We start from the raw sequence: 18,929 nt of genomic DNA, 5'->3' as shown, positions 1-18,929 counted from the left end.
CAAAGATTGCTGTAATATAAAGCTTCAGATGGTTAAATGCTATTCATGCACATGGTATTTGAGGAGGAGATTTGTTTTTATTATGAGCAAAGGCTTAGCGACTTGAAAGAGCAGAAAAAAAATTAATACAGTGGGTTAGTCATAATCCACTTCTTTGTTTTAAAGCAAGAAGACAATCAAGTTATAAATTAGCATGGAACTCCTTTTTGAGTTTATTATTTCTACTGTTTTAGCTTTTTATGGGCCATGTAAAAATACTGACTTGACTTATGACCTGCTGTTTGCTAAAGACTGAGGTTTAGACATCGGGATATTTTTATTAATGCAATCGTATCTTTAGTCCTATCATACTAGTGCAGCCTACTGTTATTTTTGATGAACTAGTCCTGTAGGCATGTGCTTATGTATTCTTAGTGTTTCTTCTTGTTATGAAAAGCTTTGGCTTTGATGTGCTGCTTAAATTTCCTCTGAGTCATAATGGTAGCCGCCAAACCATTGTTTTTGTTCTATTTGGACTTGATTCTAGTTCTACAGTTGTTTCCTCCTAGGGGGTTAAAGTCCATGAGCTTTTATTAAGATAAATGTCAGTGATTTTGAATGGATTTGCATAAAAGAAGCCCTTAGTCTCTGCTAGGACAAGTCATGTGTAATGTTTAGTTGTAAAGTAACAGTGACTACAGGAAATATTGGAAATAAAAGTTGTTGACCTTTTCTGCACAATAGAATGTCCCTTTCTGTTAAATATGGAACACTCATCCGTAAGCTGTCAGAGAACTGAACCTTCTCGCCGGTCATCTTCTATTTAAAACCATTTAAAGTTTCTCCCTCACAAACAATTAATGCAACATCGTGTAGAAATTACATCTACAAGGCAGAAGATGGTGATCGTCGGTAGGATTTCTAAAAACAAGCATTGCCAAAGTGAGAGCCTCAAGTCCGAGATCAGAATTTGTTCTTTGCAGCAGCTTCAGAATCAGTAACTTCTGCCTATCCCAGCCAAGTGGTTGTCACAGATCATGGCAGTCTTACATGTAGTGATTACTCATTTATATTAAAATAAGCTGGCACCAGTCAGAAGGTCACAATTTATTCCAAATTAACAATTTGCTACTATAATTTACATATTGCTGTAGCTGACAGTGTGTTTTGACTTTTTAGTAAGCTGCTTTTTTTTTCTTTTGTTATTAGACAATATTGTTTTAATAACATTTGGCAGGAAAATGAGTATTTCTTCTTCATGTCTTGCTGCATCACTTGAGAACTTTCAGGGTGCCTTCAAAATTGTAGTTGTCAGACAGGAGTCTGCTCAGAGTTCAGTGTTGTTAATGGATTTAACGTGTTTAAGATGGGCTCTGTAGGATTGGAGTTCAGCGAGGCAGTCAAGTATATCCTGCAGCCCATCCCTTCCAGTGAAGTCCTTGAGGGCAAACAGATGCTTCAGTGTTCATTAGACTGATGAGTCAACACCTCAAGTTCCAGGCATCTCTTATATGATTTATTTTTCTGAACTTACTTTCAATTCCTAACATCTTTTTTCCAAATATTGTTTCCTGAAAACAGCGACTTTCTGCAGGAAATAAGCCAAGTGAACTGAGAAGCCTAAAAAACTTTAAATTGCCCCGTAGAAAATAGAAGCTGGAAAAAAAATACTGAAAGCACTCACATATTTATCAGCAGAATTTGAACAGGTAGAGGGCAGGCAGCTTTAAGTTGAGAACCAAAAATGAAAGTAGGGCAGTGAAATAAAGGAAGAGCTCCCAGCATGCAAAACGAAGGACACATTTAGGGATGGAAGGGGAATGGCTGGAGAAGACTTGGCTTACCATCAGCTCTAGGAATTGGCAAGTTTGAATCACAAAGGAAAACCCACTGCTGTAGAGACTGAAGGAGGCAGCAAGGGGAAGATTAAGGATGAAAAGTGCGTTCAGGTTTTCCTGTTACAGCAAATGTAAGCCTTGCACAAAGATGTATCAGGGAGGCTCTGCGAAGTGCAGCACTGGGTGGGTCGGATCAAAAGAGGTGACAGGGAGAAGATGGGGCACAGGGTGCACAGAGTCAAATGGCAGGTGCAGATTGGTGGCAAACAGACGGAGGTGACCAGGTGATCAGACTCACACTTGTGGCTCTCAGGCCCCCCCTGTTTACTTTGGCCCTGAAGAGTTTACAGTACTTCCCTCTGTTTCACTAGATGTGCTGCTTATATAATAAAATACTTAACGGATATAAAACTACTATATGTAATTGTGCACATTCCTTATATTAAACCAACAATTAATATATGTATATAACAGCAGTTCTAGTCTTCCACTTGTTTCCAAGTTTCCTTGCTTTTCTAAGTCGGAAGAGTGAAGTGAGTGGTTTGCCTGCCAGCTGTTTCAGTCCACAGCAAATGAGAGTATAAAAAGTTGAAAAAATAGGATTTCTTAGCTTGAACTCAGCAGTGTGTGAGTGTGTGCTCTTAGGAACTGTTTAAAGGTTCCCAGCAGTTGGGTGAAGTCCAGTTTGCATTCATACCATTCCGTTGATCTCTCTGTTCATTATGGGCATCGTTAAGCACAAATCATGGAAAGAAGTGAAATCATGTGGACTCAGAGCTTCGCTATTAGTGGCACATGTTGTCTTTACTCCTTTTGTCAGCTCACTTGAAGTCAGGTGCTCCTCAGTTTTAGCAGCAGTGCTAGAAACAGCACAAATGCAGGAATGCTCTGCATCTCTTGGTCATAGCAGGTGTCACAGAAATCAGAGGTAAAGTGTCTGATAAAGTGCCCTGAAGACACTTGCAGTGTCTCTGCCTCTATAATCTGTGCTTTGGAGATGGGAGTCAGGTCTCTGTGTCCATTTATCAATTTCTCACACACTATGAAGGGTAAAATATTCACACAGAAAGCGGGTGGGAAGTGGAAGAAAGCCCTGCAGGAACATCAGTCAGCTGAGAACTGTTATTGTTGGAGGCCTTTGCGGCTGAGTACAAATGTGCCTTTTGTTTTCTTAATGCCGTGGGGCAGAATTTGAAGATCTACAGGTGTGGGGTTTGTTTCATTATTTTACAAAGCATCTTGAATTAATATCTTTTGGCTTTTCTTTGATATTCAGCAGCTTGGTGAAGAGAAGTGTGTATGGGAACACAGCCACAGAAATAACTGGAGGCGTACTCAGTGCCCTGATTTCTGCTCTGTTGATGCTTTTGACCAGTGGCCTAATAGAAGAATTGGCTGTGCTATTGTTGTTGCATGCTCCTACCCATTATGGAGCGGGGTATCCATGGAGAAGATGCCTGGATAACAATGAGCACCTGGCATGTGATTCTGCTCGGGAAACTTTAGGAGGGGTGGGTCAGAGCACTGGCAGTGCCTGTAATTGTTTATTCTAGGAATGTCCCAAATTCCAAGCTATAAATACTAGGAAGAGAGGAATAAGTAAAGACTCTGTTCAAATATCTCCCCAGGAGCAGGTACTGAATGCTGGAGCGTTCATTTTGAAAAAGTGCTTTTGGGAATTGAAGGACTGCATGGCCTAGCATTTACTTCTTTAAGAATAGCAGAGGGGGTAACTGAGGTTTATCTGTGAGCGCTGCCGTAGCATGAACTCAGTAATGGAAAATTCAAAGAGCTGTGTGATGGACTGTTACATGAAAAAATGCAATTCTTGTTTTATCTTACCAGCTGAAAACCAATGCTTGCAAACTGCTAAAGGTCTGTAAATTGCCTTTCATAAGAACCAGCTCAGGCAGGGGTTTAGTAATTCTATTGGTCCCCACTGTCGTGGTTTGACCCAACAGGCAGCTAAACACCTCACAGCCTCACTCCCTCGCTCCTCCCACGTCCTGCTGGAGACTGGGAGACTGTCGGAAGAAATAAAATTGAGATTTGTGGGTTGAGTTAAAGGTAGTTCACTAAGACAGAAAAGAAAGGGAGAATGATAATAAGTGATGGGAGGAGGATGACGACAAAAGAATTAAAACATCCCAAACAATTGATGCACGATGCAACTGCTTATTGACCAGTGCCCGCTCAGTTCCTGAGCGGCAGGCCCCAGCCAGCTTCCCCCAAGTTTATCACAGAATTTTGGGGTTGGGAAGGACTTCTGGAACTCCTCTAATCCAGTCCCCTGCTAAAGTAGCTTCAGCTGGAGCGGGTTGCACAGGATGATGGCCAGGTGAGTGTTGAGTGTTTCCAGAGAAGGAAACTCCACACCCTCTCTGAGCAGCTTGTTGCAGTGCTGCAGTTGCACAGTATAGACGTGTTCGCTCATATTCAGATGGAACTTCCTGTGTTCCGGTTTGTGCCCCTTGGCCCTTGTCCTGTCACTGGGCACCACTGGGAAAAGTCTAGACTCATGCTCTTGACAAGCCACCCTTTGCAGTTATTTGTCTGTATTGGTAAGATTGCCTCTGCGTCATTTCTTCCCCATGCTAAAGAGGCCCAGTACCCTCAGCCTTTCTGCCTAAGAAAGGTGCTGCAGTCCCCTCATCCTCTTTGCGGCCTCTGCTGGCCCCTCCCCAGTCCTTCCTTGTTTGTCTCGAGCTGGGGAGCCCAGGCCTGGAGGCGGTCCTGCAGATGTGGCCCCAGCCGGGAGCATCGCCTCTCCTCCCCATGCACCCCGGGATACCACTGGCATCCTCAGCCCCCCGGGTACTGCTGCCTCTTGGACCCCTTGTTGTCTGCCTGGACCCACGGGTGTTTGTCTGCAGAGCTGCTCTCCAGCAGGTCAGCCCCAGCCTGTGGGGTGCTGTGAGAAGCTGACTTAGTGCAAACACTGCTTATAGCAGCAGCTCGGACATCACTGTGGGATCGACATGATTCTCATCCTAAATGCAGAACTGAGCACCAGCCACTAGGAAGGGAATTATCCAAGCAGAAACCCTCTAGCGACTTCAGCTTACAGAAATGGTCAGGTCTGAGAAATAGAACTGGGCTCTTTCCAGAGCCTTAATGCTTCATCAGAGGGAGTTTAGAAACTGCATTTGATGCAGTTAGATTGTGTATAAACCACATTCCTGGGCTTAAGGCAAGTGTCTGTTACAGCACTATTCCCATACACAGCATGCCCTTAAATCACAAATATTTACGTTCCACCAACCCTGGATACCTCATTGTGCTCTAGACAGTTGTCAGCAAAGTTGACAAAACCAGGGTGGTGCAGGGGGGAAGATTTTGCTCTGTGCATTCTGTTGTCAGAATTTCTGCAGCCATTTCCTATTTCCATGGCAGAAGGTAACAGCATCAAGGTGCTCTGGGGTTGCAATGCAGTCTGTAGAGCCCCCTCCAAGTTAGTGCTCCTTGTTTTCTCTTCATTTAGATGTGTAAAGAAGAACATGGGAAATGCAAGTGTTGAACGGTATTGCAGAGAGCAGGAAGCAGGTTGTAGGGGCCATCCTCAAAAAAAATAAGCGAGCCATTTGCCAAAGCACGCATCACCTCTTGCTGACTAATAATCTGTCCAGTCACCCCTGGGGGAAGAACACGAAATGGACAAGACAATGCAAGGGACATTGGGAAAATGCTTTTATATTGTTTGCTGTGGACTGCAGGCTCTAATAATAAAATAACAAAAAGCGACGACTAAAGTTGCTACAGATACTTGTTAGATTCTTTGCTTTGGAGACCTTTGCATTTTAGATAGCTGTGCTGGTAGGTGATGAGAGGTGCACATTTGTGCCCTGGTGATAAGCTCAGTTTGGGTGCTCATGCAGCATCAGCACTTTGGTTACATTCATGGCACTTCAGTAGAAGAGATATATGCTGGAGACATTAATTACATGCTTTCTTACATTAAGACATACAATACATAATTGAAGACGTACGTTATGTGTCTTTAATTATAAAACGTTATGATGTAATCCAAGAAATGTGTGTAGTCTACGTACATAAGCTTTTGTAAGAAAGCAAATATTGATACTAGTGAAACAATTAGTTGTTTTATTTGCCTACCTAGTAGAAACTCAGTGCGGGCAGGTGTCATAAATTATGTATTAGCTTTTGGTCTGCTAGAACATCATCTTATGAATGGGGACTAGTTGAAGATTTTCAGTTTATACAGTCTATACGTACTCCCAGTTCTACAGCTTTATTCTGTCTGTTTCAGGTTTCACAGAATTTTGTTATTGTAAAGGCTGAGATTTTCGTGGTTTGGTGCTTTAAATCTTTCTGTTTTCTTTTTTCCTCTTTCTTGGCTCCATGTCAGATTTAACTTACTTCTAGGTGGCTGCAAGGTTTTTTCATTAATAAACCCGCATTATTCTCATTGCTGCTTTCCCTTCGATGGTATCAGCGGTTGACAGGCAGTGATCTTTCTCCAATCTTGGCAACGGGCTGTTGCTGTGGTAGAGGCCATTGTTCACTAATGGAGACTTGCTTTCATAAAATAATCTCGAATTTGTAGAGCGTTCCTTCTTCGGCATTTGTTCTGCTGCTTTTTGAGCTTGTATTTTTCATTTAATTACAGTTTCTTAAGTAGACAATGTAGGAGACCTGTTTGTAATTGAGTCTAGGTAATTAAAAGAGAGGAAAGGAAACAAGTATATAAATGCACTTCTGTGTTCCCTTTTTATTATCTGTGCGGCTTTCAAGCTTGGCTTCCTGTTCCTGATAATAATTTTTCCTGTTTCATGTTTACCTGGCAGGTAAACACAGTTTTAGCTGGTGAATTATATGCTATAAAATGGAGAGGAATTAACTCTTTGATTTCAGTAAGTGACCTATTATTGCATTTACTTTTTCCAGAACTTTTCCTGTGATGCTGTTGTAACATAAACATTTGAGACCATTTGCTATCCCAAACTTTCTCAGAGTTTGGGGGAGCTTGTGCCTGCTAGGTCGTTTCTCTGGCTGTGTGGCAGGACCCTTCTTTCCCAGTGGACTCTGCAGTGGCACACCTTACCCTTCAGATGTTTGGGAGCTGAGTGCTCGAAGTATTTCGGTGTGCCCTGCCCTTTGACATTCACCTTTAGCTCCCAGTACTTGAGCCCTGGCAGGAGGCAGGGTAACACAAATAGCTACGGGTGGCACAGCAGTTGCAGTTGCAAGTACTTGTAAATAAACCCACTGGAGAGAGGAAGGAACAGTATTTCCTAAAACTCATAGAACAAACCGGCAGGTTTTAGAGGAGAGTCATTTTCTTGGATACCACGTGAAGTTAAATTTGCATTTTGGTCCCACCCCCAAACACATACTGCAGACTGACTCCTCTAACAACACTGAGGAATACTCTATTTCTTTGGAAGTGCCGCTGTCTTCTTCTGGACCTTAATGTCTGTCCACTTAAATCCCTGGCTCAGGGAGTGTTTACTGCTCTTCCTGCTGCCTCAGAGCACAGCGTGCAGGCTATGAGGTGCCTGCAGTCACCCAGCAGGTGTGACAGCAATTACTGTGACACCAACAACTGAAGGAGTTAAATGCACAGAGCTCCTTGTTCTCATTTGTGGGACAGCAGGGAACGCCTCCTTGGTGTTCATTAATACATAGGTTGAATTTGGAGTAAAAACCTGGGAATATATAATGCAGTCAATAGTACTGATGTTGATCGTGATGTAGGTGTTACCTTCGTACATCGCAGTGCATCCAGCAGCATCTCTAAGATGTTTTTACTGTGATTTGAAACATACCAGGCGTGCCTTTTGAATCAGTAGTTACCGTTCTTAAATCATGCAGCAGCATTTTAGCCTCTGCTCATACCTGAAAGTGTTCAGCTCTAGTATTTGTTATCTGAGCCCACTGTCGTGTCTGTAATGGAGAGCTGAATATTAATCATATCTAGTGTCAGTTCAAGAAGCTGTGATATAGCACTTGTTAGTAAAGAAACTTCAAATGTTTATACTTGGTATTCAAGGTTGGAGATGAAGTGCCTTATTTTATCTGTGTTATTCCTGAAGAGCCAACACAGGATGTTTTTAGCACTTCATAGAAGACTGTCGGACACCTTCCAGGATTCTGGCTGTGCTGGCTGCTCTGTAAATATAGCTGGAGGTGGTACAGAACAGCCTTTGAAAGTAGAGCTGGTGGTGCCCCAGAGACACAGCTCCTGCACTGAACGTCCAATCGCCCCTGGATTGTTTCTTTGCTTTTGAGGCAGTGTTCACATTTTCATCCTTGTTCTCACCCCAGCTTAGTTCAGTTTGCCTTGCAGATCATCTCTCCGCCTGCTCTGGGTAACGTGCCAAGTGCTCAGCCCACGATTAAGTTACAGCCAGAGCTGCTGGACGTGAAGGTGCTGTAACTGTAGATGTCTGTGCTTATGTTTCAGCCTCGCTGCAACTGAACTCAAAAATCTTAACGGGAAACCTCAGTGGCAGAGTTTAACTTTAAAAAAAAGAGCTTTAAGCTTGTCTTGCAGATTTATACTTCTTTTTAATACTTCTGGTTTTTTTTTTTTTAATAAACATTAAGGTAAAGAGAGACTGACAGATTTTCTCATGCAAGGGGGTGGAGGCTCTGAGGCCTCAGAAAGTATGATGGGTCAGTTGACAAGTAGTGACTAGCTCAAAAACGATCCCAGCTCTTAAAAGCATATGAAAATAATCTGAGCTGTTAACATACGTAAAATCGTTTCAGTTGTTAGAGTTGACTGCAAATATTTGGAAGCACGAACTGCAGAAAAAATGAAACAAGTTTTTCTTCTTGTTCTATCCTCCAGATTTAAAATGTGTTGTAGGAAACTTGAAGTGTTAAGTATTTTAAAGGTAGTGTTTGCTTTCTCTTGTTTATTTTAAATCTGTTGTTATAGTTCTTTTAAGCTACATATCTAACTGAACACTTTGCAGTAAGGATTGAACTGTTTAATTTTAATATCTGATGCTAAATTTTTGAGTCGTAAGAGTTGCCATCCAAAGAAACTTTTTCTAAACTTTTAAATTTCTTAATATTTTCAAGGTTCAAAGCATATTTTTTACATTTCAAGCAGTTCTGTTTTCCCTGGTTAGTATTTTGGAATATTTGTGTTGTTTGTTGTAGTAAACAGAGCTTGACACAAGCAGTAGTATTTTATCTCCAGAAATGTTGTTAGGGCTCGGTGATGTACAAGTCCAGAGCTCCAGCCTCCTGCTCTACCCAAAGGTTAAAAACAATCAATTCAATATTAGAGTCTGGATGAAAATATTAGTGGACCCAAATAAAGGAGATATTTTTTAAAGATCCCATCAGATGATGATGTGATGATTCTCTAAAGCAAATACACTAAACTATGTTAATCTTCATACTAACAACAACTCTCTTGCTTTCTTTTGATGCAGATCACCAGAAACTGGAAAGAGAAGCTAGAATCTGTCGTCTCCTGAAGCATCCTAATATCGGTAGGAACATTTCGTTGCTTCATACAGTATTTATCACTTTAGAAAATTTAGGGGAAATGGAAATCAACAAACACAAAGAGCAGCTCAGAAATGGAGTGCAAATATCTCCAGGCAAGACTTTCTTTATAACGTGGTGCTCTTTATGAATTCTGCTACGGGATGCAATAACCTGATGGATCACCTAAAGCAGCGTGCAGCATTCTCATCTTTGAGCCATTGCTCTGCCATCAGTGAGCTCCCCGTGCCAGCTCTTCGGGGGGCTTTGAGACAGACCAATGTCAAGAATTAGTGCTGGTTTTAGTTAGATGTTTGTTTTATACCATATTTTGTGTTTGAGATTCTGTCCTTGTGAGATGAAGAAAGCTCTGCTCCTTTTATTTCCAGGGTTGTGTTTTCTAACCACATAAAGCAAGAAATAAAGTTATTTTGGAGGGTGGGGTGAGACTGTCTCCTTGCTTTAGAAATAGTGTAAACAGGTAGATACCTTGATCCTAAGAGAACTGGAGCTGGGTTTTTCAGGTTTTCATACACTGAATTATATGCCAGGGGTATCTCTCAGAATGTTTGCTGTACCTGAGACTTCTGCAAAAGGGTGGGAATTTCCTGTCCATTATGGCATTTTCAGACTAAGAATATTGTTTGGTGCCGGGGATGAAATCAGCTCCTTCCTTTTAATGATAAATAGAAAGTGAAAGCAAGTGTACCACAGCTTAAAGTGACATGTCAAATTTCTGCAGCATCTCTCTTAAAGCTTACAGGTTTGACCTAGAATTTGGTTAAGGAGGAAGTGGAGTGTTGTCTGTGCTATTTTATCCCACCAAAGGTTTTGCATTGTAAAGTGGTGAGTGATAAGGGAATGTACAGGTCCTTTTAGGGAGGAGGTGCAGCCCATCTGCAGCTGTGGTTATACGTATGGTGTAGTCAGACTCGAGAGCCATTCACCTGGGCCTTACTAGAACCAGAACATATTTCTGAGCTTCCACGAGCCAGGGAAAGTCACCAAAAGACAACAGTGACCTGATACAGGGGAAGGGCTGAAATGCACACAACTCGGCTGAAACAAAAGTCTAAATTGGTTCCGTGTGGTCACAAGTCTTCAGCTTGTCAAGTGGCTTGGGGTGCCGTAGGATGGCGTTCAGCTCCTCTGTGGCAGGCCAGCTGTTCCACATGCACAGTTTGTATCTGTGAGGTTTGGCTTGGAGTGCAAGCTGACAATGACAGCTTTGGTGACAGGCAGGGAGGGCTCTGCAAGTCTGCACAAATTGTGCCTCACCACCTGCACCAAGGTGCACAGTTCAAGGGATAATGGACAGTGTTCTTGCTCCTGTTTCAGAAAAACTGCCGTGTTCTAGATCTGTCTGAGAGAAGATTTTCATGACCTGGAATTACCATGCCAGGCTTTGGCAGCAGGCATCGTGTTCTGTCATATTCCTTCTCCTGCAGCCATGCCCTCAGCCAGCTAAATGATGACCCTAAAATCATTCCAAGTGCTTCCAGCACCTTGCTGGAGCTCTTATGCTTGGGTCACATCCCCTTTTAAACTGTCTTCTCTGGTGAGTAATGGAGCTGCATCACATCGGGAAGCACTGAGAGTGAAAACGGAAGTGCGCTGGAGGAAGGGAGCTCGGCTCTGACAATAAGTATGTGTAAGTTAAGAAAAATTAGGAAAAAAGGGTAACTGGTTTTTTCAGTGTGATTTTTGTAGGAAAGCAGAGATCTAGTTTAGTTGATTGGGCAGTTATTTTTGGAAAGCTAAATATTGTTGAAGAAAAGCCAAATGTTAAATGATCCTGTTCCTGTGCGGTCCTTACTGTTCATGTTCATAGCCAAGAAGTGTCACGGAAATCTTCCTTGAAGAAGTTGTTTTACTACTTCTACAAGCAGGGCTCCAGTATATCTCTGAAAGCTGAGCTTTTCTGTGGAGACACTGCTTTGCACATAACTGATTCAGTTTGTTTTTCAGCATCTCTTTCTTTCATTCATCCTTTTAATAAACCTATGATTTCTCTCTGTCTAGCCTTGTTGTAGTCATGATGCCTAATGAATGGTGTAGGAAAAATAAGGAAAGTGGGTTACAAACAGTATTTTCTGTTCTCCTTTTTCGAATCTCCATTTCCCACTTAAGTAATGTATATGTGAAAGTTTGTTTAAAACCCACAGAATTCCCTCATCCTTTCCACTTAGATTTACTCCTCACCATTACTCACTGTGATTTCTGCCTCTTCTTACCTCAGTTCTTTGTATCACTGTAGTAGAAAGAGAGCTCTGCTGAATTTTGTGTGGGAATTAAAATGAGGCAAAAGGCATCAGCTGAACTTGCAGGCCTTGAGAACAAACTTTGAGGAGGCTCAGAATCCTTTCTTCCCCATCAGTCTTGGGCAGTACTTGGTATTTTCTCCTCTTCCAGCTACACTTGAGTAATCTGGCCTCTGCTACGCTGTGGTAGGAAATTTCTGGGCAAACATAGCTCATGTTCCTGTGGTAACAGAGCTCCTGGGCTGCAGGAGTTTGTGCATTAGTGTCATTTTCAGCATTGCTGTGTTTCTCAGGTTCTTACTGTGGTGACAAGGCTGAAAATCAGTGTGTGGGGGGTTGCTTTATTACAGAGTTTAAAAATGGATGGAGATGTTGGTGAAGCCTTGCTGTTCAGAGAACCTAGTGCTTTTTCTTTGTGAGACTGCACATCGAGTGACACTAAAGGCTTACCTTCTTTGCTGAGCACATACCTGCACAGGATTTGTCATCTTGAGGGACTATTTCTTTTCCAGCAGTTCCATGTGTACTGATGGTCCCAATTTTTTTCAGTTAGAAGTTTGGAAAGAAAATTACTAAGTTGCCATCTCTTCACTAGGAAATCCATTGTCATTTTCCCAATTTCTGTCCTTTATCTTCTTTGGTAAATTTTGATTTCCAATTTCTGTCCTTTATCTTCTTTGGTAATTTTGATTTCTTGGTCCTCTTTTAACTTTACCTAAAGTTAGTTGTTAGCACTCTGATTTCTGGTCTTGCAATCTACACGTTTTCAGTGGTGTAACACTGTTACACCATCTTGTTATGACGTTTGGCATTGATTTACAGCTGCCTTGCTGATTTTGGTTTACGAGATCCCAAATAATGGTACAATCTGCATTAGCCTGACAATACAGGCTCTGACCCGTTCTGGAAAACTGCTGGTTCAAACCTGGTAAAACCATGGAGATTTTTTCCCAAGTGGAGTTTGCTCTTGCAGAGTTTGTGCTGCATTTGGGTGATATTTTCCTAATGGGAGTTACACAGTCAAGATCTCTGTGTAACCACTGGAGGGGCTTCTGCTGGCTTTGCATTCCCACTTGCTTACAGCCCAGGATTCCCTGCCCCTGTCACCTCCTCCCAGGCCTTACAGACAGTGTACCAGCTATGGCAGGCAGGCAGGGTCCATTAGCCAGCAACATCAGGCTCAAGTCTGACTCCGATCAATCTTCATCCCTTCCCCAAAGGCAGCAGCAGATTTTACTGACATGTGGCAGCCCTTCAGGTGATAAATGAAGTCCTGTAGGCACACGGCCAGGCCGTCCCTGAATGGCTCTGTGAGTCAGGGTACTTAGAGGTGGCAGGACTGCCAGGCAGAGGGGCCGGCTCAGCTCCCATAGGCCTGAGCCTGTTCCTGCAGATCTGCCAGGCTGGAGCCGGGGCGTCGCCACGAGTGTGTCTGACAGCAGCAAGGCCTCTGCTCCAGGAAGAGTTGCGGCAGGCCAAGAGGCAGCCGAGATGCAGAACAGACTGGGACACAGGGGAAAACACAAATCCCTAATCTGGTTCCATGAGTGTGTTGATGTCCGTTTGGAGTCTGCTCATTTCCATGCTTTGAGCTGGGAACTTCTCATCAGTGGTGGAGGAAATTGGTGGCAGCCAAACTTGGCACTGCTCCTCACCGCACTCTGCTGGTGTCCAGCTTGCTTACTCCTTTTGCCACAAGGAAAGTAGGAACAGCCTGCATTTTGGGGTTGCTTCCTCTCCCCACCACAACACAAAACGTGAGCATTGAAGCTGTTCAGGTCCTCGTGTGGGGGGAAAATAAGAAACTGCGTATTGCCTTGTCCTTTTTGAACAAAGGGTAATTAAAGATGGGGGAGGGGTGTCCTTTATGCACAACAATACGTCCTTTATGCTTATATTCACCAAGTATGTGCATGGCACTTCATAAAGTCCCAGGAATCTCAAGAGAAACAATGTTAATATATAGGAAATGTGGATGCAGTAACTCCTTTCTGAATCTCATTTGTCTTACTGTGGCACAGTTGTGAGTAGCTCCACTGGTATGAGTTAAGCTACTCTAGAAACCAAACACAGGGTAAAATATCAAGCCTGTTCAGGTTGAGTGGATGTAGTTCTTTAGCACAGTTTTTGGTTTTTTTCTGAGCTTAATTTAAGGTTTTACTTTATGTAAAAATATATATAGTTGTTTCCTGATGCAGTGAAAATCAAACCAGTCTCCAGCTATATAAACTTACGCTCAATAAATATGGTCCTCAGGGATGTATTAACTATAGCTATGCAAATAAATAAATACAACTTTTTCTATAAATACGAAGCTCTTTATAACATGGCCCTGATGCATTAGAGAATCTCACTTCCTTTAATTATTTTTATTGCTTAGATGAGCTGATCACTTCAACAATTTTAAACCTCTTCCATTCTGTTGAATTAATTAAATTTGCAATTTCCGTGATAAGGTGAACCGTAGTCCTTGAGAGAACTAAAATAAAATATCAAGAAACCAAATAAACCAGTGACATAACATGATTTCATGTTTAATGTAAGGGCCAATTTAATGAGTATTATAAAATAACAGATTGAAATGTTTAAAGTCAGCCGTGGCTACAGCACGTAACTGACTAGTGAAGTGCAACAACAGAATACAGAGGCTGGTTTTGCAGTTGCTGTTTGTGGAATTAAACGTACTGGAATGAGACTGCACCAGGCAAGAGCACACAGGGGGGCCGTAGTGGGGTTTGTTGCAGCTGGGTTTTCTGCAGGCTTTCTCCTTCTCAGCAGTTTTTGTTACCGATGTGCATCTGATTCCTTTTAGTTGGTGAAGTTCTTGTGAATGTATGTTGATGCTTAAGAGGAAAAGCCTGCAAGTTTTCACTTCTGTTGTTGTAAGGATTTGGTGTGGAAGGGCTTTCTGTAGAGCTGTTGGTGGCCCTGAAGTGAGCGGAGTATCAAAGCCCCCCATAGTTCAAAGACTGTAAGTTATGTATTGCTAATCAATGTGTCAGTGATTTTCAGCATGAGCCACATGAAGCATCAGATAATGTGGTCTGAGTGTGCCAGCAAAGCAGGGGGAAGGCAGCTTTATTCCGTGTTCCAGCTTTTGTCCCTTTTGTTTGCAGCGGAATCCTTTTATTCTGCCAAAAGTGGCGTTGCATCTTCAAGTTTCGCTCTTCTGGGTTACTGCGGAGCACAGAAATGTCTTTGAGTGCAGACAATGACACCACTCTTTGCCATGCTACATTAATTCTCTTCCCTCTTAATGGAGCACAAGGTTATTTTAGCTCAAGTGAAGCATTGCTGCCTGTAATATCCCTGATAACTGTAGCAGTATCCATAATAGACCGAGGAAATGAGGTTTCACTAAGGTTTGCCACCAGTTTTGTCATTTTTTGCCTCGGAAAGTACATGCTTAATTTGCACCAAAATAGGTAATGATTCAATATAAATCAAGTGTGAACCAGATCTTGAAGCATTTTCCATCCCTGCTTAAGCCTCTGTTTGTATGTTTCCTTAAATGCATGAAAGTTCTTTTCATAGTGCGGCCAGATTCTCTTAAACACTTTTTCTTTCCCTGAAGTCCACTCCACTTTTGCAGGCAGTCATTTTAAATGTAAAATAGAGTAATCCACAGAAACGGGAAGTGGAATTTAAACACCTCTCTTGAGGATCCTGCTCTGGGGGGTGAGGACTCGGGTGGCTGCCACACTTCCCGCTTGTATTTTCATCTCTTGTTCTGCTTTCCTTTCTATATGTGTTTCCTGGAATGAGGAGTCTCATAATTGGCTGCACTGCTGACTTGAAGAGCCATGGAAATAAGCTCGACTGAGATGAGTTGCTCTCTCTCTGCACACACAAGATGGATCTTTCAGAACTTACATTTTTTTTGTTGTTTGAAAGCTTTGTTTGTTACGAATCTGCAACCACGTGTTATGCATACGGATAGACATCGTGACTCCCAGCTAAACCACAAATATGTAATTTTCCTCTGGACTCTTTCCTCCAAAAACAGAGATCTCTACGACTTCAGCTAAACTAAGCTTTTTCTTTCAGCAAAGCTAGCACAGACAATTTTAGAGCATTTTTAGGGGATATTGTAAGTTCTGTTCCCCGTGCTTTTACAGACAATGTTACTGATGGTCCAATAGGTGAATTCTGCACTGGTTCTTGGATTGATACCCAAATGTTGGGAACCTTTACTTGATCTGAGGGTAAGGAAAAGCCAACCCCCAACTGAGAGCAGGTTGCCGTATTTGGGTGATGTGGATGGGCATCAGTGGATGGCATCAGAGTAGCTCCTGCAGGGGTGGTAAAACTGTTGTCATGTGTTTTCTGTGGTAATCCTGCCCCAGCCTTGGCAGCTGTGGCTCTGGGCTGAACCCGCTCTGTGGGGCACTTTTGTCTTGGCCTGTTCCCTTTCCCTAGACAAAATAAGGCATTACCATTCAGGCAGCATTTCTTTCCCAGGCAGTCTAAATCCACCCATTTGGAGTGTCAGGCATCCTAACCCATGGCGGGCGAGTCATGTCACCCAAAATGTCGCCCTGTCACCCTCCTTCTGGAAAAGGTGCCTCCAAAGAGAGAGTGTTGGGCTGCCTGTGCCACCTGAGAGCTGCATCCCACCTCACACCCCTCCCTCTCCCCCACCCATTTCCCTGTGGCAAGCAGAGAAGGATCTGTTCAGACTTGGGGGCAGAGAGAAGGAGTGGGATGGGGAAACGCTGGGCATGTGAGCTGGGAGCAGCAAGAGGCAAAAGAAAGGTCCGGCTTTGGACCGTGGGTCATGTTTTGACTTTGCAGCCGTAAATCAGGAGTGGCGCTTTGGGAGCTCACTGTGGAATGTCTTTGCTCCTTTTCCAGAGGCTGTACCAAGCCAGGAAACACATTAGGAGAGGCAATCTGTGGGGCTACTCCCATCTGCCCAGACATCTTGCTTTACTTACATACCCAGCCTTCTGCAAAAAAAATATCATGGGTCATGGAATCGTGGGTTGGAAGGGATCTCTGGAAGTTACCCAGTCCCAGCTCCCTGCTCAAACCATGTCCAGTAAATTTAGGTAAATCAGAGCTTTCCTGCTGAGTTTGGAGACTCTGCACAGAAGGAGGTTGCCCAGCCACTCCAGGCACCACTCCAGTGTTTGATCACCTTCCTATGCACGTAAATAAATAAATGTGTCTCTGTGCCTAGCTGGGATTTTCCAACTCCAGCATGTGTCTGTGGCCTCTTGTCTTGCCATTTGCACCCTGGAGAAAACTTATTTCCATCTTCCTGCTGATCAGCAAGCCAGGTTCTGGAAGGAAAAGTGGATACAGCTGCATCCCTGTCAAGATGTTTGTGTTCTTTTTCTTAAAATTGCATTTGCTTTCATTTTTAAATATTGTGGCATAAATTCCTAAAGAAAGTGTAATGTGACTAAAAGCTGTAAACAGCAACAGACTCTTTGGAATGCAGGATTTCCTTGCTTCCAAGGTGTGGATTTGGAAGTGCGTTTTATAGGCTGAACTTGTCTGTGCCATGTCACGTGCAGAAATCCCTTTTCTGCTTGTGTTTTGCATTTTATGTGCATCCTTCTGCATCTTTATTAATGGAATGCCCATTCAGTAAGAGATTTTATAAAATCTTAGATGTATATTGGAAACAGCACGTGGAGAATCGGGACTTGGTCTGCCTGCTTGGCCCAAGCACGTCCATGGCTCTGCTGGGATGTCACCCTTGCTTGTCCCTGTGCGTGGCAGGGGTGTGAGAGGCTGGTGCCAGCCTGGTTCATCTTCCCCCGGTGCCCGAGGGCCAAGGGACAGCTCCGATGAGTTCCAGGCAGACAGACATCCCCCTAAACCCCCCTGGCTTGGAGCAAGTGTTTCAAGAAGCGTCCTTTAGAATTCTCCTCGCTCTTTCAAACTTTTGCTTTTAAAAAGTCACAAATTCTCTTTTCATCCTGGTTTCATTGCACTGCTGTTGGGAGTACCTGTCAAAGGCATGGCATCCCAAAGGATGCAAGCTGGTCTGCTCCTGGGCTTTCTGCTGCATCCTGGCACGGAGTGAATGCTCTGACCCTGCAAGTGACACCAACCTCCATCACTGGCAGTGGATAAATAGCTCGGAATTGCTCAGTTCAGGCTGGGCTTTTTCACGTTTCAGCACCGGAGACTTTCCTACTCGCACAAAACTGCTGATCCAGGCATTTTTTTCAGTTGAGAGGGGTTTAATGATACCTCTCTCCTCCTCGTCACCTTCCAAATTTGGAAGTTCTTTTTATAGTGGCTTCACCAGAGTGTTAGTATTCTCATGGACTGCCCATGGGAATGTGCTTCTAATTTTAGTTTGTCCTCTACATGTCTGTCTCCTTTAAATGCATCCAGCTTCTCGTTCCAGCCACACTGGGCCAAGCATGACACTCTGCTCCTGATACTTGTGCACTGGAGATGTTCTGGTATTGCATTGTAATCAAATCCACAACTCCTGCCCTCGTGCTGCGCAGCAGTGAGTAGCACTCGTGTCTCAGCTATTGTACCACCCAAGTAGTGCCGCTTAATTAATAGGTTTGGTGTTCATTTATTTACTAGGTGACCTCGAGAGTTATTTAATTGTGTTTCAGCAATTTATATTTGGTCTGATGTCGATGGTGTTAGTGCTGGGGTTGTGTTGAATTTGACTGTGCAGTCGTGCCAGGAAGGACTTGATTGATGATCTAGAACCATAATTGCGGCTGACTGGCTTGCAGCTATCTTCTGTAGCATATAGGTATTTTGAGAGTTACTGGATATGCTAAATTAGAGGAATATTTAGAAAGAGGTTTCAACTGCAGCTAGTAGTCTGGGCTTGTGAATACAGACTGGCTTCAGCTCTCTCCTGCAGCATTTCCATCCAAGTTTATGTGGGTTGTCACTGAGCTAATTACAAATGGTCCCACAGGACAGGACTCTAATTTTCATTTATTGTGAGACTGTGATTAAAAGACAATGGCAATTTCTCATCATGAGCCTCAAGTTTGTCATCTATTAAGTCAATATTCGTTCCCTGCTTTTTGTAAAACAAACACTTGAATCATTTGGGATCATCATTCACTTGTGAACCTGCACGTTAGGGGAATGACAGTAATTTATAGCTGTCTTCAGCTGTGGTAGCATGACTTACTGTGATAGTTAATTGATAGAGGGGGAAGGCACGTTCCCTCAGAAAACAATACAGATGGTTTTGGGCCCAGCCCAGTGGATAGAGATGGAGTGGGATCATTATGGGAACACTCTGTCTGGGCAGGGTGCTTCGAGTCACTCTGTCTTACGCTCTGTTACCTTACTGAGTGCTCCTACTGCTTAAATGTTATCTTGGCTAATTGCAGAGGCATTGGGTTCTCCAGGTTACAGCAAGGTTTTCTTCACCACCATGGATGGA

General features: G+C 43.2%; 1 protein-coding gene across 14 annotated transcripts in view; it reads left to right on the top strand.

The window, feature by feature from the left end:
• The window catches only part of CAMK2D (calcium/calmodulin dependent protein kinase II delta), a 120,036-nt gene that overhangs the window by 37,713 nt on the left and 63,394 nt on the right, over positions 1-18,929 (top strand). For all 14 annotated transcript variants that reach the window (XM_066184853.1, XM_066184847.1, XM_066184850.1 and 11 more), the window contains exon 4: positions 9,227-9,286. In XM_066184853.1, the coding sequence (XP_066040950.1) occupies positions 9,227-9,286 (60 nt within the window). The remainder of the gene's footprint in view (positions 1-9,226; positions 9,287-18,929) is intronic.

Source organism: Chamaea fasciata, unplaced genomic scaffold (genome assembly GCF_029207755.1).
Source record: "Chamaea fasciata isolate MVZ Bird 193981 ecotype frontalis unplaced genomic scaffold, bChaFas1.0.hap1 SCAF_6, whole genome shotgun sequence".
NCBI lineage: Eukaryota > Metazoa > Chordata > Aves > Passeriformes > Sylviidae > Chamaea > Chamaea fasciata.
The sequence above is the reverse complement of the archived record's forward strand: the minus strand, read 5'-3'. Positions and strand labels throughout refer to the sequence as shown.